Genomic DNA, 23,944 nt, shown 5'->3' with positions numbered 1-23,944 from the left:
GTCTAGGCTGGGTTCGAGGTGTTACACACTCACTATGAAACCTAACAGCTTCCCCGACTTTACCCCAAAAGTACGTTTTCCTGGATTTAATCTCAATTTGTATTTTCTCAATCATTCAAATAGTTTGCAGAGGTTTTCCACATGACTTTCCTCCTAGCGGACTTTGCTATCATATCGTCAACATAAACTTCAATCTCTTTATGCATCATGTCATGAAAGAGTGTCACCATTGTTCGCTAATACGTGGCCCCAACATTTTTTAGACCAAATGGCATGACCCTATAACAAAAAGTTCCCTAGTTTGTAATGAACGTGGTCTTTTCAATGTCCTCCCTAGCCATGTAGAGTTTATTATACCCCGAGAATCCATGCATGAAAGAGAAGTGTTATCTACCAGTGTGTCTATATGTGTAACACCCCGTACCCGAGGCCGTTTCCGGAGTCGGACATGAGGTGTGAACGGACTAAATTCACTTATTTGCACAGTCCATTTTAAATTTCCAGACGAGCTGGCTAACTGCGTCACTGTCACCTTAAAAATCATATCTCGAGTTCCAAAACTCAAAAACTAGTTCCGTAAATTTTTCCTGAAACTAGACTCATATGCTCATCGACAAATTTTTTTTCTATAATTTTTAGTAGAGCCAATTGGTACAATTTATTAGTTAAAGTCTCCCCTATTTCAGGGTTCGACTACACTGACATTTGCGCATTACGAATTCGATATCTCCCTGTACAGGGCTTCAATACTGATGCGTTTGTTTCTATAGAAACTAGACTCGAAAAGGAATCAGTAAATATATGGCATGACTTATAATTATCTCTGGTTAATTTATAATGAATTTCCAAAGTCGGAATAGGGAATCCAAAAACCATTCTGGCCCTATTTCGCGAAAACCTATATATCTCTTAACATAAAACTCATATGATCGTTTCGTTTCTTCCATGTGAAATTAGATTAATCAAGGTTTGATTACATAATTTATTCACCATTTAATTCTATTCCTACTATTTTTAGTGATTTTTCAAATCTACATCACTGCTGCTGTCAGCATCTGCCTTTAAGGTAGACTTTACCTATTTCATAGTTTCCATGATTCAACTAGCCCTTTAGCATATATAGCCCAAAATATAATCATGATGAACCATTCTAATGGCTAATCGTTGCCAAACATTTCCATGCCTCCTAATGAACATATACATTCAAGATGATTATAACATTATGCTCAATATATATATATAAGCCATTTTCGCATGGCTATCCAAATATATACAACACCAAAGTACTTGACTAATAACAAAAAAAGGGGTGTCCTATACATGCCATTTAAAAGTTCAACCAAAAGTGTACCAAAAGGAGCTTTGATAGTGTGGGCGACTTCGACTTCAAAAATCCCGAGTCCGATAGCTGAAGAACCAAAATCTATAAAACAGAGATTTACAGAAGCGGAGTAAGCATTTAATGCTTAGTAAGTTTTGAGCCATAAAATTTGACACAACTAAAATGTAGCATTCATATGGCTAAATGGATAATTTGACATGCACAAATTCTCAATATCATCTTACTTCACATTACCAACCCTTATATTCATACACAAAAGATTAACATAGCCAAAGGCCGGTAGCTCATTTATCGACTGAGCGAATACTATTTGTAAGGGATCAACTAATTCGATGCATATACGAACATACCTCATTGCTGGGATTTTACGAGCGTATTAATTGAAACTATAACAGCAAGGTCGCTCATTCCCAAGCCAAGTACCTTCGGGATTTAACCGGATATAGCTACTCGCTCGAATGCCTTCGGGACATAGCCCGGATATAGTAACTCGCACCAATGCCTTCGGGACTTAGCCCGGACATAATAACTCGCACGAATGCCTTCGGGAATTAGCCCGGGTATAATAACTCGCACAATTGCCTTCGGGCTTAGGCCGGAATTAGTCACTAGCACAAATGCCTTCGGGACTTAGCCCGGTTATCATCCGAATATCTATGCACATATCAATAAATCATGACACATCTCTATTTCAATTTCATAACTAGAATTCAAACACAAGTCACGCATTAAGCAATCCCATTTTCGGCTCACTAGCCACATACAAATAGCATGGTTTGGTTCACTTTATAACGCGATCTCTATGCACATACGGCTACCCGTCATACGTATAGACTAATTAACTCAACATATAATTCAAGTAGAATCATCATATCACCGTATATTTGTTATGCTCATGCGTCATGACTTAATCAAATCGTAAATTAAGTCTCGTTACTCGAAAACTTACCTCGGGTGTTGTCGAACGGTTTCGATGGCTATTCGACCACTTTTTCCTTCCCTTTATCGGATTTAGATCCCCTTTGCTCTTGAGCTTAATTTAAACAAATAAATTCATTTAATATTTTCACTTGGGCAATTCCATTCAATACATGTATGTCATACAATTTAAGTACAATGACCTTGCTCAATACTATTTAAACATCATGCATTACCGAACTTCATCAACACCATCTAACTTCATATAGAAACACATATCGTCCTAGGTCGGTACACAAGTCAAATGCATCATTTAAATTGTCAAAGTCCACAATTTAGTCATATTTCTCTATCATAGTTTCTTCACTTAAACCGAATTAACAAGCCCATATAGTCCTTGGCCGAATGCTATTTAACCCAAGTCATCAAGAATTTCATTATTTAACACCTTAGATATCCATAGCTAAATAGGTTATTTGTACATACATATATATACATAAGTGCATAGATACTATGTTACTAACAATTATTTCCTTGCTTAGCAGCCAAACCAATATACACATTACTTTATATCTACCCATCACGTTTTCTCTACTTAAACCGAATAAACTTGCACATAAGGTCCTTGGCCGAACCTCACTAAAACAAGTCAACCAAAATCTTAGTATTTATCTTGTGTATAACCTTATTTACCTTCCAAAAATCACAAAAACATCAAACTCTTAATGTTTATGTACAAGGCCGAATCTTAACATGATCCAACCTCCAACTCATTCCTTTCAACAACCAAAACCGAATGCTCAAGCCATCACCGAGATTTCGAAATTTTGCCATGGTTTGTGTAAGAAATTAGCTAATTAACTAGAAACAAGTTTAAAACTTAAGAATTTAACACAACATACTAACCTCCCCTTAAGCTCAATGTGACCGAAACCTCTCTTCTTCCTCCTTTCAAACCGGCCAAGAAGAACCAAAGGATGAAGCCTTTCTTTTTTTTTCTAGTTTCGGCAAAATGGGGGAACAACCACACACTTTTTTTTTGTTTTCATCATATTCCCTTTCATTATTTTATTCCCATGCTCCTTATTTTATCGTACCTCTCATGAAACACTAACTTAACATGTTTATGACATGTTTTTGCCCATCACACTTGGTCCACCATACTTGTCATGGCCGGCCACTACTAATTGGGGGGAAATTGACATGCAAGTCCCCCTTTTTATTTCATGCACTAATAGATCCTTATGCTTTGACCTATCACATTTCAAAATTTTCTCACATAAGTCCTATTTACTAAAATTCACCTACAATTAAACAAAATTCAAATATGAAATTTTCACACATGCATATATACATATAATGAGCATCAAATATGACAGCTAATTATTTTTATGACTCGGTTTTTGTGGCCCCGAAACCACTTCCCGACTAGGGTCACATTAGGGCTGTCACAACTCTCCCCCACTTAAGAAATTTTCGTCCCCGAAAATCTTACCGGTAAATAGGTTTGGGTATCGTTCTTTCATGGTATTCTCGGTTTCCCAAGTAGCTTCTTCGATACCGTGCTTGAGCCATAACACTTTCACTAACGGAACCCTTTTGTTTCGCAACTCTTTCACTTCTCGAGCTAGGATACGAATCGGTTCTTCTTCATAACTCATATCAGCTTGAATTTCGACCTCGGAGGGGTTTATTACGTGCGTAGGATCGAATCTGTAACGTCGAAGCATCGAAACATGAAAAACGTTGTGGATCCTTTCGAGTTCAGGGGGTAAAAGCAACCTATATGCAACTGGGCCAACTCGTTCGGAGATCTAATACAGCCCAATGAATCTCGGACTCAATTTTCTCTTACGGCCAAATCTGAGTATCTTTTTCCAAGGCGATACCTTAAGAAACACTTTGTCCCCCACCTGATACTCAATATCTCTTCGTTTTAAATCCGCGTACGACTTCTGACGATCTGATGCTGCCTTTAGACTTTCACGAACTATTTTTACTTTCTGTTCAGCTTCTTTAATCAAATCCACTCCGAAAATTTTGCTTTCACCGAGCTCGGTCCAAAACAATGGTGTGCGGAATTTACACCCGTACAAAGCCTCGTAAGGTGCCATCTTAATACTTGATTGAAAACTATTGTTGTAAGCGAATTCAATCAAAGGTAAATACCGTTCCCATGAACCACTAAACTCAAGGATGCAGCATCTCAGCATATCCTCAAGTATCTGAATTATCCGCTCGGATTGACCATCGGTTTGGGGATGAAAAGCGGTGCTAAAATGCAACTTGGTATCCAAAGCTTCTTACAATTTCTTCCAAAATCGCGAGGTGAATCTCGGATCTCTATCCGACACGATAGGAATAGGTACCCCGTGTAATCTCACAATCTGAGAAACATACAATTCGGCTAGTTTATCCAATGAAAAATCTGTGCGTACAGGGATAAAGTGAGCTGACTTAGTCAGTCTATCAACAACAACCCAAATCGCGTTTTTCTTACTTGTCGACAATGGCAACCCAGATACAAAATCCATCGTGACTCGATCCCATTTCCATTCAGGTATCATGATCGGCTGAAGTAAACCCGTAGGCACTTGATGTTCCGCCTTCACTTGCTGACATATTAAACACTTCGAAACAAAATCAGAAATGTCTCGTTTCATACCATGCCACCAAAACTGACGTCTCAGATCGTTGTACATTTTCGTACTCCCCGGGTGAATTGACATTCGGCTACAATGAGCTTCATTCAGAATCATCGAAATGAGTTCTGAATTTCTTGGAACACACAACCGACTTCTGAACCTCAAACAATCGTCATCATCAATTTGAAACTCTGATTCCATATTCGGAATACATTCAGCCCATTTTGCAACCAATTCATCATCGACTTTCTGAGCTTCATGAATTTGATGAATCAACAATGGTTTGGCCTTTAATTCCGCCACTAACACATTGCCGGATAGAACAGACAAGTGTACATTCATCGCTCGTAAAGCAAACAGTGATTTACGACTTAAGGCATCTGCAACCACATTAGCCTTTCCCGGGTGATAGTCAATGACAAGCTCATAATCTTTTAACAACTCGAGCCAGCGTCTTTGTCGCAAATTTAAGTCTCTTTGAGTCATCAAGTATTTGAGACTTTTGTGGTCCGAAAATACATGGCACTTCTCACCAAATAAGTAATGTCGCCATATTTTCAAAGCAAATACGATGGCAGCTAATTCGAGATCATGGGTCGGATAATTTTTCTCATGTGGCTTTAATTGTCTCGACGCATAGGCCACAACTCGACCTTCTTGCATCAATACGCAACCCAACCCAAGTAGGGAGGCATCACTATAAATGACAAATTCTTTGCCTGATTCGGGCGGTACTAGAATTGGAGCTTCAGTCAAATAAGTTTTCAGTTGATCAAAACTTTTCTGACATTTTTCCGTCCATTCGAACTTAACATCTTTTTGAAGTAGCTTCGTCATTGGTGCGGCTATCATCGAGAAGCCTTTTACAAACCGTCGGTAGTAACCGGCAAGTCCCAAAAAGCTCTGAACCTCAGTAATATTCCTCGGAGGCTTCCAGTTAAGTATGGCTGAAATTTTGCTCGGGTCAACTCGAATACCCGATACGAATACCACATGACCCAAGAAGCTAACCTCTTTTAACCAGAACTCACACTTACTGAACTTAGCATATAACTGCTTATCCCGTAAAATTTGCAACACTAACCTCAGGTGCTCAGCATGTTCGGTCTCATCTCTTGAATAGACCAAGATGTCATCAATGAACACAACTACGAACCGGTCCAATTACTATCTGAAGATCCGATTCATCAAATCCATAAATACCGCAGGGGCATTAGTGAGCCCAAACGGCATCACTAAGAACTCGTAGTGGCCGTATCTCGTTCTGAAAGCAGTTTTGGGTATATCCGAATCTCGAATTCGCAATTGATAATAACCCGATCTCAAATCTATCTTTGAAAACACTGAGGCTCCCTTTAGTTGATCAAACAAATCATCAATACACGGCAACAGATATTTATTCTTTATCGTCACTTTATTCAGCTGACGATAGTCGATGCACAACCTCATGGTTCCGTCCTTCTTTTTCACAAACAATACTGGTGCACCCCAAGGTGAGAAACTTGGTCAAGCGAAGCCCCTATCCGTCAACTCTTGCAATTGAGCTTTCAATTCTTTTAACTCGGTTGGTGTCATAAGGTACGGAGCTATCGAAATCGGTGTAGTCCCAAGTACAAGCTCAATACCAAACTCTACCTCCCGAACAGGTGGTAAACCCGGTAATTCTTCGGGAAAAACATCCGGGTATTCGCAAACCACCGGCACAGATTCGGGTTTCTTTTCTAACTCTTTGTCATCAAGTACATATGCAAGGTATGCTTCGCACCCCTTTCTTACATATTTCTGAGCCAACATTGATGATATTACAGCTGGCAACCCCTTTAAGTCCGTAGACTCAACCCGGATTATCTCGTTATTTGCGCACCTCAAATCAATAGTCTTGCTTTTGCAATTCACAACCGCATCATGCACGGTCAACCAATCCAAACCGAGAATAACATCAAATTCATCAAACGGCAAAAGCATCAAGTCCGCCGGAAAACAGGAACCTCGAATTACTAGGGGACATTTCTTACACACTTTGTCGACAAGCACGTAACGACCCAAGGGATTTGACACCCGAATTACGAACTCAGTAGACTCAATAGGTAAAGTCTTACTAGATGCTAAGGTTTCACATATATAAGAATGAGTAGAACCAGGGTCAATCAAAGCAATCACATTAGTATCAAAGAGAGTAAAAGTACCGGTAATAACATCTGGCGAGGAAGCATCCTCGCGTGCGCGTATAGCATAAGCCTTAACAGGAGCACGAGCCTCAGATCTGGTTGTAGCATCTCTAGATCCTCTCTGACCACCACTAGCATTGCCCGTATTTCTAGATGGTCTACCTCAAGCAGTGGTAGCACCCGGTTTCCCACTCTGACTTACATTCTGTTCAGACAACCTCGGGCAATCTTTAATGAAGTGGTCAACTGATCCGCACTTGTAACAGGAGCGGTCATGGAATCTACAACTCCCCGAATGCCATTTACCACAATACTGACACTCCGTTCTATCTCGACGATCATTTCCCACACTGGCGACCGAAGTAACTCGTGCACTCGCAGGGGGTCGATCGCGATCTCGTCTAGAAAAGCCCGAAGTGTCTCTAGACCGGCCTAAGCCATATCTAAATTTCTTCGATGACTGTGGGAAGGGCTTCCCTGAAGACCTCTTACGAAACTCCCTTGCTCCCACCTCAGCTTTTCTTTTCTCCATACTGAGCTCCTCGGCTTTGCAAGCTCGCTCGACAAGTACCACAAACTCTCGGATTTCTAAAATGGCAACATACAGCTTTATATCATCATTCAGCCCATCCTCGAAACGTTTACACATCACGACTTCTGAAGAAATGCATTCTCGTGCGTATCGGCTAAGCCTTACAAATTTTCGTTCATAGTCGGCAACCGACATGGAACCTTGTTTGAGTTCAAGAAATTCCTTCCATTTTTGGTCAATGAATCTCTGACTGATATACTTCTTTTGAAACTCGGTTTGGAAGAACTCCCAAGTTGCTTCCTCTCTAGGCACAACAGAAGTCAACGTATTCCACCAATAGTAGGCTGAATCACGTAGCAAGGAGATAGTACACTTTAGGCACTCATCGGGTGTGCAAGATAGCTCATCGAGTACCCGGATAGTGTTGTCCAACCAAAATTCAGCTTGCTCGGCATCATCGCTGTCCGTAGCTTTAAATTTAGTAGCCCCGTGTTTTCGAATTCTGTCAACTGGGGCTTATTTGACCTTATTTGGTTAGTTACCGGAGGTATTGTAGGTGCGGGGGTAGTATTTGTCGGGAATGGAGGTTGTGGAACAGCCGTATTAGTTCGAATGTATTGGTTGAACCAATCATTCATCACGCTATAAAAAGCTTGTCTAGCTTCATCATTCGGATTACTAGCGTTAGGTTGAGAGTCCGCCGGCGCTGTCCCTTGTACGGGAGCAGGCGCTACACTCTCAAGATCATCAGCTACCGCTCGGTCAGGATCGGGATCCATTACTATAAATAAACACGTTTGCAAATGTCAGAAATCACCACACTATCAAATAATCACATAAAATGGCATGTATAGCTAGACCCAAACGCATTACGGTAGTCCTAGAATCGACTAAACCGTAGCTCTGATACCAATAAAATTGTAACACCTCGTACCCGAGGCCGTTGCCGGAGTCGGACACAAGGTGTGAACGGACTAAATTCACTTATTTGCACAGTCCATTTTAAATTTCCAGACGAGCTAGCTAACTGCGTCACTGTCACCTTAAAAATCATATCTCGAGTTCCAAAACTCGAAAACCAGTTCTGTAAATTTTTCCTGAAACTAGACTCATATGTTCATCTAAAAAATATTTTCTAGAATTTTTAGTCGAGCCAATTGGTACAGTTTATTAGTTAAAGTCTCCCCTGTTTCAGGGTTCGACTACACTGACCTTTGCGCATTACGAATTGGATATCTCCCTGTACAAGGCTTCAATACTGATGCCGTTTGTTTCTATAGAAACTAGACTCGAAAAGGAATCTTTAAATATATGGCATGACTTATAATTATCTCTTGTTAATTTATAATGAATTTCCAAAGTCGGAACAGGGAATCCAGAAACCGTTCTGGCCCTATTTGGCAAAAATCTATATATCTCTTAACATACAACTCATATGATCGTTTCGTTTCTTCCATGAGAAAGTAGATTCATCAAGGTTTGATTACATAATTTATTCACCATTTAATTCTATTCCTACTATTTTTAGTGATTTTTCAAATCTACATCACTGCTGCTGTCAGCATCTGCCTTTAAGGTAGACTTTACCTATTTCATAGTTTCCATGATTCAACTAGCCCTTTAGCATATATAGCCCAAAATATAATCATGATGAACCATTCTAATGGCTAATCGTTGCCAAACATTTCCATGCCTCCTAATGAACATATACATTCAAGATGATTATAACATTATGCTCAATATATATATATAAGCCATTTTCGCATGGCTATCCAAATATATACAACACCAAAGTACTTGACTAATAACAAAAAAAGGGGTGTCCTATACATGCCATTTCAAAGTTCAACCAAAAGTGTACCAAAAGGAGCTTTGATAGTGTGGGCGACTTCGACTTCAAAAATCCCCAGTCCGATAGCTGAAGAACCAAAATCTATAAAATAGAGATTTATAGAAGCGGAGTAAGCATTTAATGCTTAGTAAGTTTTGAGCCATAAAATTTGACACAACTAAAATGTAGCATTCATATGGCTAAATGGATAATTTGACATGCACAAATTCTCAATATCATACTTACTTCACATTACCAACCCTTATATTCATACACAAAAGATCAACATAGCCAAAGGCCGGTAGCTCATTTATCGACTGAGTGAATACTATTTGTAAGGGATCAACTAATTCGATGCATATACGAACATACCTCATTGCTGGGATTTTACGAGCGTATTAATTGAAACTATAACAGCAAGGTCGCTCATTCCCAAGCCAAGTACCTTCGGGATTTAACCGGATATAGCTACTCGCTCGAATGCCTTCGGGACATAGCCCAGATATAGTAACTCGCACCAATGCCTTCGGGACTTAGCCCGGACATAATAACTCGCACGAATGCCTTCGGGAATTAGCCCGGGTATAATAACTCGCACAATTGCCTTCGGGCTTAGGCCGAAATTAGTCACTAGCACAAATGCCTTCGGGACTTAGCCCAGTTATCATCCGAATATCTATGCACATATCAATAAATCATGACACATCTCTATTTCAATTTCATAACTAGAATTCAAACACAAGTCACGTATTAAGCAATCCTATTTTCGGCTCACTAGCCACATACAAACAGCATGGTTTGGTTTACTTTATGACGCGATCTCTATGCACATATGGCTACCCGTCATACGTATAGACTAATTAACTCAACATATAATTCAAGTAGAATCATCATATCACCGTATATTTGTTATGCTCATGCGTCATGACTTAATCAAATCGTAAATTAAGTCTCGTTACTCGAAAACTTACCTCGGGTATTGTCGAACGGTTTCGATGGCTATTCGACCACTTTTTCCTTCCCTTTATCGGATTTAGATCCCCTTTGCTCTTGAGCTTAATTTAAACAAATAAATTCATTTAATATTTTCACTTGGGCAATTCCATTCAATACATGTATGTCATACAATTTAAGTACAATGACCTTGCTCAATACTATTTAAACATCATGCATTACCGAACTTCATCAACACCATCTAACTTCATATAGAAACACATATCGTCCTAGGTCGATACACAAGTCAAATGCATCATTTAAATTGTCAAAGTCCACAATTTAGTCATATTTCTCTATCATATTTTCTTCACTTAAACCGAATTAACAAGCCCATATAGTCCTTGGCCGAATGCTATTTAACCCAAGTCATCAAGAAGTTCATTATTTAACACCTTAGATATCCATAGCTAAATAGGTTATTTGTACATACATATATATACATAAGTGCATAGATACTATGTTACTAACAATTATTTCCTTGCTTAGCAGCCGAACCAATATACACATTACTTCATATCTACCCGTCACGTTTTCTCTACTTAAACCGAATAAACTTGCACATAAGGTCCTTGGCCGAACCTCACTAAAACAAGTCAACCAAAATCTTAGTATTTATCTTGTGTATAACCTTATTTACCTTCCAAAAATCACAAAAACATCAAACTCTTAATGTTTATGTACAAGGCCGAATCTTAACATGATCCAACCTCCAACTCATTCCTTTCAACAACCAAAACCGAATGCTCAAGCCATCACCAAGATTTCGAAATTTTGCCATGGTTTGTGTAAGAAATTAGCTAATTAACTAGAAACAAGTTTAAAACTTAAGAATTTAACACAACATACTAACCTCCCCTTAAGCTCAAGGTGACCGAAACCTCTCTTCTTCCTCCTTTCAAACCGACCAAGAAGAACCAAAGGATGAAGCCTTTCTTTTTTTTTCTAGTTTCGGCAAAATGGGGGAACAACCACACACTTTTTTTTGTTTTCATCATATTCCCTTTCATTATTTTATTCCCATGCTCCTTATTTTATCATACCTCCCATGAAACACTAACTTAACATGTTTATGACATGTTTTTGCCCATCACACTTGGTCCACCATACTTGTCATGGCCGGCCACTACTAATTGGGGGGAAATTGACATGCAAGTCCCCCCTTTTTATTTCATGCACTAATAGATCCTTATGCTTTGACCTATCACATTTCAAAATTTTCTCACATAAGTCCTATTTACTAAAATTCACCTACAATTAAACAAAATTCAAATATGAAATTTTCACACATGCATATATACATATAATGAGCATCAAATATGACAGCTAATTATTTTTATGACTCGGTTTTTGTGGCCCCGAAACCACTTCCCGACTAGGGTCACATTAGGGTTGTCACAATATGTGGTAATGAAAAATTATCCTTGGGGCCGGCTCAGTTCAAATCTCTATAATCAACACACATTCTAACTTTCCCATCCATTTTAGGCACTGGTACAATATTCGCCACCCACTCTGGGTATTTAGTTACTTCCAAAAATCCCACATCAAATTGTTTCTTGACTTGTTCTTTAATCTTCAACAGTATTTCAGGTTTCATCCTTCTCAACTATTGGTATACAGGCTTGCAATCTGATTTCAAAGGTAGCCTGTGTTCCACGATATTAGTGTCCCAACCCGGCATATCTTGGAATGACCATGCAAACACATGAGAGAACTCAATGGATAGATCCTTGAATAATTAACTTTGCTCTGGCATGAGAATGGTTCCAGTCCTAATTTCCTTTCTTACCTCATCATCACCCAGATTGATCAAATCTATTCCCTCCAAGTGGGATTCTATAAGCTTCTTTTTTTGTTCAATTAGCCTCAAAAACTGATCTGGTACAACTTCCTCCTCTTCCATCCCATGATCGTTATAGTGAACATAATTATGAGAATTTGATTCAAAGATTTCATTTGGATCATTTATCAATTCATGAGGTATATCCTTAAAATAATTATGAGTATGTATATTGGTATATGAATGAAAACAATTGAATGAATAAAAGTGACTAGGGACATGATCCAAATTTGATTTCATTAAAAATAAAATAGTTTTACATGGATTTTTGAAGGAAATTAAATTAACTAAACGATATTAAACTTTGATATAAAAACTCTTCAAAACGATTACATTTCGAAGGACTAAAGGATAATAGAAAATGGTATGAGCTATCAGTTGTCCAAGGTGGAAGGGTCGTAGCGAACCCAGTCTCTTGACATCGGCACCCTATCACCAATCATGTTTAGATCCACTCCATTAATCATTAACTTAATTGAGATCTTTTCCTGGTGCTCAAATCCCACTGAGTAAAAGGTCTCAGATAGTGGAGGAAAAATCAAAAGAGGTTCCACCACCTTCTTTCTAGCCATGCAGGCCAAACTTTTTGCTCTCTGCTCTTTACATATCCTCTCGACATCCTCCCTTGTGGGCTTATATCCCAACCCTCTTGTATCCTTCTGAGTAGGAACAAAAATGGGTTTTGAGATACCTTGTAAGTCTTTTCCCTAACCCAAGTGGATTTTCCAACCCTTCCCTATTGTTTGGGCAAATAACATGTTCCCTGATTATGGCACATGAGGCTTAGGGGCTTACATTCTCTCTGCCACATAAGATGTAGTGGCCACCTCAAAGGTCTAGAAAGAACTTTCTATTGCCTCATCATCCAATTCTATGAAATGAGAATTTGGCAAGCTAGCTACTAATAGGTCATCTTCGCCTCGTATGATACATAAATTCTAATCGACTATAAATTTCAATCTTTCGTGCAAGGATAATGGTACCACCCCAACCGAATGAATCTAGGGGCATCCCAATTGCAAATTGTAAGAAGGCGTTATATCCATCACTTGGAAGCGAATAAGGAAATTAATGGCTCTTACCAACAAGGGAGTCTCTATTTTGCCAATCACGCTTCTTTTGGTGCCATCAAAAGCTTGCACCACTAAAGGGCTCGATGTAACACCCCTTACCCGTACCCGATACTGGGATAGGATACGAGGCATTACCAAACATATACACAGTCATTCATGCAAAAACCGGGCCATAAAATTTTCGTCCAAATTAAAAGTTTTCAAACACATGTATATCGTCCCTTATACAGGCCTTTGAGGCCTAAAACATACATCGAGGTGGTTCGGGACTAAACCGAGAACTTTCGATAAACCTTGGGCAACTTAGCAAATTTCTTGCTTTGAAGAGTCACACGCTCGTGTGTGTTGAATTGTTTCGTCACACACGCCTGTGTCCTCAGCCCATGTAACCCTCTATCTGTGACATCAGCAAAACAATTTGAACCACACGGCCAGACCACACGCTCGTGTGCTAGGCCGTGCCCTCCACACGACTAAGACACATGGTCATATCTCTGCCCATGTGGCTAGCACTTAGGCTATTTTCCAAGCCTTCATGTTTCCCATAAACCCTTACAACCTTATACACATCAAACTCACAACTCATGGCATCATTTTAGTGATTAAACACCCTTTATTAAGACACATTCAACATTATCTCATCATTATACATATGTTTCATCTACTCATGATAAACTAGTCTAGCCATATTATTACACATTCATTTGACCTTGTCATCTCATTAATCACTTATACCATTAAAATATGGTTACTAACTTATACATTAAACATCCATGTTCAAGGCACTATCATCTTATTACCATATTATACGTTTAATACATGGTCATGACCACCTCGATTGGTCATAAAACATGCATTTGACACACATGAATATTACCAACCATGCATGGAAAACAAACATATTCATATCATCACATCATATGCATTAAAACGTAACATGATTAGCTAGACTTACAAACCATAATCAATATGAGCCACCTCTCATGGCCATATACAATAGCTCGATATAGGCCAATACATTTAGCCAAATCATAATAACACTTGTCATAGAACTAGGTCCCTATACATGCCACTCACTTGATATTTCTAACATATGTATCAATACTCTAAAGGTATTGTCTTGATAGTGTGATGCTGCCTCCGACGATCTCCAACACCGAGCCAACCTGACAACACTAAAAGAAATGGAAAGGAGGGATTAAGCTTTACGCTTAGTAAGCTCGCATAAAAATAATAAGCAATGTATTAACATGCTATTTTTCAATTCCTCCCTATTTATTCAAAGTCTAGTTAAGTTGTTTTCTTGAGTCACGGTCACTAAATTATTTATATCTAGAGCTACGAGACTCAAAATTCATAATTTCTAATTTTCCCAGAAAATAGACTCAAATATCTTCTTACCATAAAATTTTCAAAATTTTTGGTGGAGCCAATAAGTATAGTTTATTCTTTAAAGTCACCCTTGTTTCACTATCTAACAGTTTTGACCCCTCTGGACTAAGAATTAATTATCTCTTCGTGAAAGATTTGGATAATGTTTCTGTTTGTTTCTTTAGAAAATAGACTCATTAATAATTTTAAGCATATAAATTATAACCCATAATTATTTTTTTACAATTTTTAATGATTTTTCCAAATCAGAATAGGGGATTCCAAAATCATTCTGACTCTGTCTCACAAAATTTCAAATATCTCATAATATGAAATTATTTTGCTTACATCATTTCCTTTATATGAAACTAGACTAAATAAGCTTTTATTTCATATCTTATTCAACTTCTAATTCAGTTTCCACCATTTTTGGTGATTTTTCAAAATCACACAACTATTGCTGTCCAAAACTGGTTTATTACTAAATTTCACTCTTTCATGTTTTCTTTGTAGTAACTTTCATTGTAACACTTACTCCATATCAATCTTACCAAAGTTCGATCACATATCGAGCACGTTGCTCATAAGTTTACACACACAAACCTTTACTTATTCATCAAATAGTCATATTGAATTACACCTAGTCATTTCCTATTGAACACATTGGAACAATAACGGATGCCTGATGGCCTGCACATAGTACCACCCTTGTAATCAAAGCTACCTTCTTCACAAAGTGGCCTTCACATGGTATCACACTTGTGACCAAAGCTATCTTTTACACATAGTGGCCTGCACTTAGTACCACACATGTGATCGAAGCTATCGAGTACACATAGTAGCCTACAGTTAGTACTACACATGCGACCTAACTATCTGGTACACATAGTAGCCTGCACTTAGTACTACGCACGTGACCTAAAACCATTTTAAACATATAGTAACCTGCACATAGTACTACACATGTGTTCTCACAATGGATCATTCGTATCTTTTCTATTTCGAAGGTCTAACTGGGAAATTCCTCACTTTTCAACATTTTACCAATTCATCCATAATCAATTTCAATTCATAATTTACATCAAGTGATCATTCAATATGCAACCACCTCTTATATAATAAAAAAATATGATAACATAAGTAAAAATGATATATTATTTACATACAAACTTACCTTCCTTTTCACTCTTTCACAAGTTATCCAACTTAATAAAACATCATGTTATATCAAATTCTCAATATATTCAATTATTATATAGCAAGCCATCAATGATTGAACCATCAAATATTTCATGTGTGATACGTGATATCTTCTTCTATGTCTAAAACAACGAAATCAACTGGAATATAAATTTGTCAATTTTAACGAGTACATCTTCAATAATCCCCCTAGGAAATCTGATTGTTTTACCGGCTAATTGAATACTCATCCTAGTTTATTTGGGTTTCCCAAGACCTAGTTGCTTAAACAGTTTGTAAGGCATGACATTGATGCTAGCCCTTAAATAAGCCAAACCATTATTAACATCCAGGCTACCAATTAAACAGGGAATCGTAAAACTCCCTGGATCTTTTAATTTGTTGGCCAGGTTATTCTGTATGGCTGAGCAAACCGCATTTAGCTCCACATGCGATGCCTCATCCAACTTCCGCTTGTTTGTTAACATCCCCTTTAAGAATTTGACTGCGTTTGGCATCTGCGAAAGAGCTTCAATAAACAGTAAGTTAATATGTAACTTATTTAATAATTTAAGAAATTTACCGAATTGTTCTTCTATGCGGTCTTTCCTTATCGCGTTTGGGTATGGCACTCAAGGTTTGTATTCTTCACTTACCGATTTTTGGTCATTATGGTCCACCTCACCTTTACCTTTACTTAGCATAGTTTCTTGCCTCGGTTCTGGTTCAGGTGCAACTAACCCTTCCTCATCTTGAATGGTAATTGCATTGATTTGCTCCCTTGGGTTAGGTTCAGTGTTACTCGGCAGGCTGCCTTGTGGTCGTTTAGATATCAATTTAGCGAGCTGACCTATCTGAGTTTCGAGCCCTTGGATCGACGCTTGTTGATTTTTAAGTGTTGTCTCAGTATTCTGAAAATGAGTTTCTAACACCGAGATGAATTTTGTTAGCATCACTTCAAGGTTCAATTTTTTCTCTTGTTGGTGGGGTGGTTGTTGGAAGCCTAGAGGTGGTGGTGGTCTCTGATTTCCTTGTCCTCCCCATGAAAAATTTGGATGGTTCCTCCAACCTGCATTGTAAGTGTTGCTATAAGGATTATTTTGAGATCGATGATTATTACCCATATAATTTAACTGCTCATTCTACATGTTGTAGCCATAGGGTGGGTATTCTGAATTGCTTGATCCACCTCCACTTGCTTTGCATTGCATTATTGGGTGAACCTGTGAAGAATCGAGAAAGCTATCAATTTTTTTGTTCAAAAGTTCTACCTAATTAGAGAGCATGGTAACCGAATCGATGTTAAGAATGCCGACTGTTTTCGTTAGTTTTGCCCTCATGACTTGCCACTGATAATTATTCTGTGAAATCTCTTCTATAAATTCATATGCATCCTCAGGTGTCTTATTATTGATAGTTCCACCAGCGGCTACTTTAATCATTTGTCGAGTCGAAGGATTCAGGCCATTGTGAAATGTTTGAACCTGTAGCCAGAGTGGTAACCCATGGTGAGGGCACCTTTTCAAAAGGTCCTTGTATCTCTCCCATGCATCGTAGAGTGTTTCTAAATCCATCTGCACAAAAGAAGAGATACCATTGTGTAATTTGGTTGTTTTAGCCGACGGAAAATATTTTAATAAAAACTTTTTGGTCATTTGTTCCCAAGTAGTGATTGACCGTCGTGGTAACGAGTTCAACCCTTCTTCTAGCTAAAGAGATGAGATCCCTGCGCCTAACTAAGCTAAGCTAAGAAGAGAAACTTGTTTGTTTAGGATCCCACATCGATTGGTTTCAAACGCGAAATAGAACCTTTTCGAGGCCCCTTTGGCAAAGGATCTAGAGGTATCTGAAGTGAAGAGGATTCGCGAGCACTTAGATGAAGACTCTCGGATAAGGTAGGAAATGGCACGTTTAGGCTTCAGAATTAGGAGTATCCTAATCCGGCGTGCAGTGTCTATTTTTTTTAGATGGGATGTCAGGAAACATAGTGTTTTAAAAAAAGATATTTCCACTTCGAAATCGCTACGCCCCTCAAGATCAAGAGAAGTAACTTTCACATGGATCGAGGGATAAAAACCTCTGAGTAATCATTTTCTCCTATTAGTCTACTTGCTTTATTAGCAAATTACTCTATTTTTGGTTAGGTACAACTATGCCTGCCCAGTTATAACTCTTTTTCCATAAGGAATAGAAGGCTGACCAATCCCCGCTGGACCGGAAAAGCCACAGGTTCTATGTCACACACTCCCGATTTGAGAAGTACAGGCAGCCCAGGCAATATACATAATGGAGTTAATCAAGCCCGATTGTCCATGCTACCAGACCTGAGCGTTGACTGGGAATGTCCAATTGGCAGAGATATTCTATACCCAAAAGGTGTTCCAATCATCGTTATAAATGAAGTGCGACAAGTCTATCCTATGGCTGCAGGCAGATGCTAGGGCGCCGTTACTGCTCCCGTAGTCGTAACCGCTCTTCCTACATTGATAGACCTCTTATCTATGGAATAAGTTAAAAACATCTATTTATTTAATGAAAATCCTGCGCTTGCAATGCAAAGGCAGAGACCTAAAGAATTGTCATTCTATTCCCTTCGACATGGGCCATGAGAATGAAATTAGATTAGTGCCACTTCCCGCAGTAATAGCAGTAGTGGAGAAAAGAAGGTATAGTCAGAATGTCTTGGCAAGAATAGGTTTTGTAAGAATCCACTATTTAGTGGGATAAACCCTGTAGGACTTCTTCCTTTCCTCTTGTCGGAAGAAGTAGGAATCTATCTAGACTTTAATGACAAGAATCGGAGGAAAGATGCATAGTTTTGAATAAATAGGAATAGAACAAGCAACGAATTTTTTCTTTCATAAGTAGATTGTCACTTCCCCTCATTAAGCTAGCTAGCGGTAGCGCAAGTGTCAGAAAGGAAAAAATGGATGAATGCATTCCGAGATCGAATTAGTGATCCACTCCGTACATCTGATAACATTGTATACAAGGAATGTGACCTATCTGATAGAGAGACTTCTTCGGTAGCTTAGTCAGAAAGAGACCAAACACAGAAGTAATTTCATCATAGTTACGTTGCTCGGTCATTCGCAGAACTTCGTTACCTTATTGTTCGCTATATCAGAGAAAGACATAGAATAGAGTAATTGACTCAACTCCCACAGGTGTAGCATCCAATTGAGGAGCTTTATCCGTTGACTCACACTAATGAATAATGAACTGTGGAATACCGGGATGTGGAATTCACTCATTTATCTTTTTGCTCTTCCTACTTATGTTACGTCATGCAGACATCTAAATTTTTAGTTTTTGTGACAAAATTTTTCGTTTGTTTAAATTTAAATGGGTGAAAGAGATTCAAAAAATGAAAGATTCTGGTTTGGAGGATGTCTGTACGTCTAAAGGGAGGATTAGGCATTCGTCAAATGAATCAAGTGAATAAGGCCCTGCTCGACAAAACTGCTTGGAGAGACTCTGTATCGAATGAATCGTATTGGGCAAAAATATGGTCATCAAAGTACAGGCATAACAACCAAGACAGATCGTGTATTAATCTACTATAACTATAAGATAGAGTCCAAGGAACCTAAAAAACTCGAAGAAGAGCGACAAGTTCTCGAACAAACAGCGAGAGAAGCAGACTGAGCCTGTTACATTGATAAAATGCAGTCCTATGATCACCATCTTCAAAAATAAAAAGGACACAAGCTTCCTACGACCAGTAAGCTCAGCACGAGTCATCATAGATCGACCTACTAAGGCAATGACCATGCACCTAAAACCAATTTACATAAAAGTGGCAATGACCAGTTCGCTAGGCTTTCGCGCTAGTCATGAATCTTTAGCTTGGTTCCCGGCTTTGAATTTGAGATAAAGCTTAGCTTAGCCCCATCTGCAGTTGACAACTTAAACCCCTTTGCCAATATTGTATTGGCCTTCACTCAAAACGATCGGTTCGAGTCTGCTGCTGTAATTGGCAATTAATTGGATAAGCGGTGGCCTTCTTTTCTTTTCAAAACTAATACCACCTCTTTTATTTTAAGAAATATCCTAAGAGAAGAAAGGCATTCTATCCCCTTTGTGTCTTTCTTCTAGGCGGAGCTCCCGTCGCCTTGGTCTTGATCAGGGAATCACACGCTTCTTCTCCCCCTTTCTTGGTGGCTGATTCCTAATGTAACATGGATCTTCCTTATATCCCAGAGGTTGCGTATATAGAAGATGGAGTCTAACCCCTGGGTTTGTTGCGCATGATGGAGTAATCTCTTCGTTTAATCATGAGGCCACATAGACTTTCTCTAGGATTGATTGATTCCCGTTGTGGATTGCTGCGCAGCTAACTACCGACCTCAAATTTCATATAGAAAGAAAAATCTCGTATATGATCGTTCGCAAGTTCAAGTTCGGTCATCCTGGATTCATGTACTTAACCGACCTTCTCCAACAAGTGTATCAAAAAGCAAGCAAGTAAGTTAAGTGGAGAGTAAAATGCCAACGTTAGACTTGAAATAGGACTTACAGCGGATCTGTGGTCACTTATTGGCTCAGCTCAGTCAAGTACGTACCGGCTCGTATTTGATAAGTAGGTTTTTGATTGATTCGTGGGGGGTCATGGAAGAATTGGGTTCAAATCCCATAGCCCGCAAAAATACTTTTTCAACGAAGGCACAGATTTCATTGAAAAGGTACGGTGACGTATCAAGAGCAGTGCAGAAGGACCAACGACGATGAAGGTTACGAAGGAGAAGGAGGAGCAGGAGGAGCTAATTCAGACGGAATCGAATAATTACGAGATAGACAATGAGACAAAGCCACCGTGGAGCGGCTTTTTGCAAAAAGATGAGGGGGAAACTCAATAAGATGTCGGAGAAGTGAAATATACGAGATCACAAACGTAGATTTCTCGCAGCTAAATATGAATTAAGACGAAAGCTTTATAAAGCCTTTTGTAAAGATCCCGATCTTCCTAGTGATATGCGGGACAAACATCGTTATAAGTTGTCCAAGTTGCCAAGAAATAGTTCCTTTGCACGAGTAAGAAACCGATGTATTTCCACGGGTCACCCTCGTTCCGTATATGAGTTCTTTTGAATTTCTCGTATCGTTTTCCGTGGATTAGCATCTCGAGGTCCTTTGATGGGCATAAAGAAATCTTCTTGGTAGCAACCACCAAACCAATAGAACAAGGGTTAGCTCCGCAGCTGGTCCACAAGCAAGGTAAGTAGGTCCATTACTGGCCGGCTCCGGACCGAAAAGACCTAACAGAGTAATCCCTTATCTCGGATCGGAGATGCTAACGGGGCGGGAATCGAAGTGGGGGACCTATCTACCGCCTGTGTCTATCTCCTGTCAAGTATGCTCCACAGACATAGACTACGAACAGGGTAGTACTTTTGGAATCATCGCGTGACCATAACATTAAGTTACGAATGTAATTCCCGAGGGATCGACCACTATTCTAAATATAGTAAGGCGGGGAACTGTTGTTTATTGGGTGCCGGAGTGCAGAGGTTGTTTCCATCATTGAAGTCAGAGTGTGGGACTGAGCCTTCTGAATGAAAAAAACAAAAATGTGCTTAATTTTGTTGGAAAAACCAACGCAAATATCATATTGACTTTCTCTCGCCCTACTTCTAAAGATAGATAGAAAAGGTTGGAGAGAGTGACTTTCAATAATTCTCTCCTTTCTAAAGCTACGAAAGGCGGCCCCCTCAGAACAAAGCCTACCCCTCTTTTCCCTCTTTAATGAAAGACCCTCGCCTCTCTTCCTATTCATTTGTGGGTCGGGACCCGAGGGCCTTTTTTTATCAAGTTATCAAGAGGTGATTTCGAGAATCAACCAACCGACAAATCTGTAGCCCAGGTGACTCACAGCCTCCTTCTCGCCCAAATGAAATGGGATGAATCAAATCAATAAGCTTTTTGATTGATTCAGGGTGCAGCGAAGCCAAATTCAATCAAGGCAAAGGGGGGCTTACTTTTCCTGACACTGAGTCATCCGATTCAAATTTAGCTATGCTAATGGAACAGGACAAGTTTTTAGATGATATGTGGACCCCCAAAAGATGAGTGAGAACCTCCAATTGCTTAGGGGTCGCACTCTGTTCCCGCTTGGCAGACGAGATCTTCTCCCCTTTTATCTTAGCTCCCACACACCCTTGCCCTCTTTCACCGAAGAGGAAAGAAGAATCTTCCAAGCAGACAGAAATCTAAATTTCCATTAGATTCATTTGTTACTTGGTTTGTTGCAGCAAGATAATTAGTCCGAGAGTGCTGGAGAGAAGAGAAAGCGGTAAAAACCTCTCTTCTTCTGTCACCGAGCAGCCGGACGACTCTTCAGTAATCCAAGATGACCCCTTCGACGCTTCTTTTGCTGTATACCCCCTCCATCCTTCGAAAATAAAAGAAAGGGTACTATATATATTTTACTATATTTCTTTAATATATATTGTAGGGCCCTAGAACGCTAAAAAAGTGGGGGAACAAGAGTTGTCACGATAGGAAGGAAAAATGACTATAAGGAACCATAATTCTCTCTTCTTAAACAACCTATATCCTCCACACTTAATCAGCATTTGATAGATTATCTAACCCCGAGCAATCTTAGTTATTGGTGGGGGTTCGGTTCATTAGCTGGTATTTGTTTAGTCATTTAGATAGTGACTGGCGTTTTTTTAGCTATGCATTACACACCTCATGTGGATCTAGCTTTCAACAGCGTAGAACACGTTATGAGAGATGTTAAAGGGGGCTGGTTGCTACGTTATATGCATGCTAATGGGGCAAGTATGTTTCTCATTATGGTTTGCCTTCATATTTTTCGTGGTCTATATCATGTGAGTTATAGTAGTCCTAGGGAATTTGTTCGGTGTCTCGGAGTTGTAATCTTCCTATTAATGATTGTGACAGCTTTTATAGGATATGTACTACCGTGGGGTCAGATGAGCTTTTGGGGAGCTACAGTAATTACAAGCTTAGCTAGCGCCATACCTGTAGCAGGGGATACCATAGTGACTTGGCTTTGGGGTGGTTTCTTCGTGAACAATGCCACCTTAAATCATTTTTTTAGTCTTCATCATTTACTCCGATTTATTTTAGTAGGCGCCAGTCTTCTTCATCTGGCCGCATTGCATCAATATGGATCAAATAATCCATTGGGTGTACATTCAGAGATGGATAAAATTTCTTTTTACCCTTATTTTTATGTAAAGGATCTAGTAAGTTGGGTAGCTTTTGCTATCTTTTTTTCTATTTGGATTTTTTATGCTCCTAATGTTTTGGGCCATCCTGACAATTATATACCTGCTAATCCGATACCCACCCCGCCTCATATTGTGGCGGAATGGTATTTCCTACCGATCCATGCCATTCTTGTAGTATACCTGACAAGTCAGGAGGTGTAGCCGCAATAGCACCCGTTTTTATATGTCTGTTGGCTTTACCTTTTTTTAAAAGTATGTATGTGCGTAGTTCAAGTTTTCGCCCAATTTACCAAGGAATATTTTGGTTGCTTTTGGCGGATTGCTTATTACTAGGTTGGATCGGATGTCAACCTGTGGAGGCACCATTTGTTACTATTGGACAGATTTCTCCTTTAGTTTTCTTCTTGTTCTTTGCCATAACGCCCATTTTGGGACGGGTTGGAAGAGGAATTCCTAATTCTTACACTGAGACTGAGCACGCCTGATCAGTAAAAAATTCTGACACCAATCATTTACAAGTGAGTATTACACCAAGAATTGACAAGTGGATGAGTTTTATAGTTGGCTATGTTGATATAGCTTAGAAAAGGGAAAAGAGACCGAACAAAATGGAAGGAAACAGAGAGGAAAGACTTAAAACCAGCTTTTCCGTGCTAACCAGGCAGGAGGAAGGAGAGATTGAACCCTGCTTTAGTAAAGGAAAGAAGGTCTTGAAGAGCCTTAACTTAATACAGCTTTCATAGGCCTTTCTTCCGGCTAGCATAAGTGGCGAACCAAGGCTATCAGCTAAGGTGAAAATGATACGACTAATAACTATTAATCGCCTTCGATGTTTACGCTTACTGGT

General features: G+C 39.2%; 1 protein-coding gene, 1 non-coding gene and 1 pseudogene across 2 annotated transcripts; all 3 read left to right on the top strand.

Moving 5' to 3' along the window:
- The first annotated feature begins 17,395 nt into the window (after nt 1-17,395).
- On the top strand, nt 17,396-17,501 carry LOC121208053 (small nucleolar RNA R71). Its single transcript, XR_005903077.1, has one exon. It is a non-coding gene; the product is annotated as a small nucleolar RNA R71 (small nucleolar RNA).
- Nucleotides 17,502-20,306: 2,805 nt separating this feature from the next.
- LOC107917933 (ribosomal protein S14, mitochondrial) lies at nt 20,307-21,071 on the top strand. Its single transcript, XM_016847355.2, is given in 1 exon segment — nt 20,307-21,071. A coding segment is annotated over 1 exon segment (363 nt). The 5' UTR covers nt 20,307-20,695; the 3' UTR covers nt 21,059-21,071.
- Nucleotides 21,072-22,390: 1,319 nt separating this feature from the next.
- On the top strand, nt 22,391-23,646 carry LOC121223668 (cytochrome b-like; annotated as a pseudogene).
- Nucleotides 23,647-23,944: the final 298 nt, after the last annotated feature.

Source organism: Gossypium hirsutum, chromosome A01 (genome assembly GCF_007990345.1).
Source record: "Gossypium hirsutum isolate 1008001.06 chromosome A01, Gossypium_hirsutum_v2.1, whole genome shotgun sequence".
Taxonomy (NCBI): domain Eukaryota; kingdom Viridiplantae; phylum Streptophyta; class Magnoliopsida; order Malvales; family Malvaceae; genus Gossypium; species Gossypium hirsutum.
The sequence above is the reverse complement of the archived record's forward strand: the minus strand, read 5'-3'. Positions and strand labels throughout refer to the sequence as shown.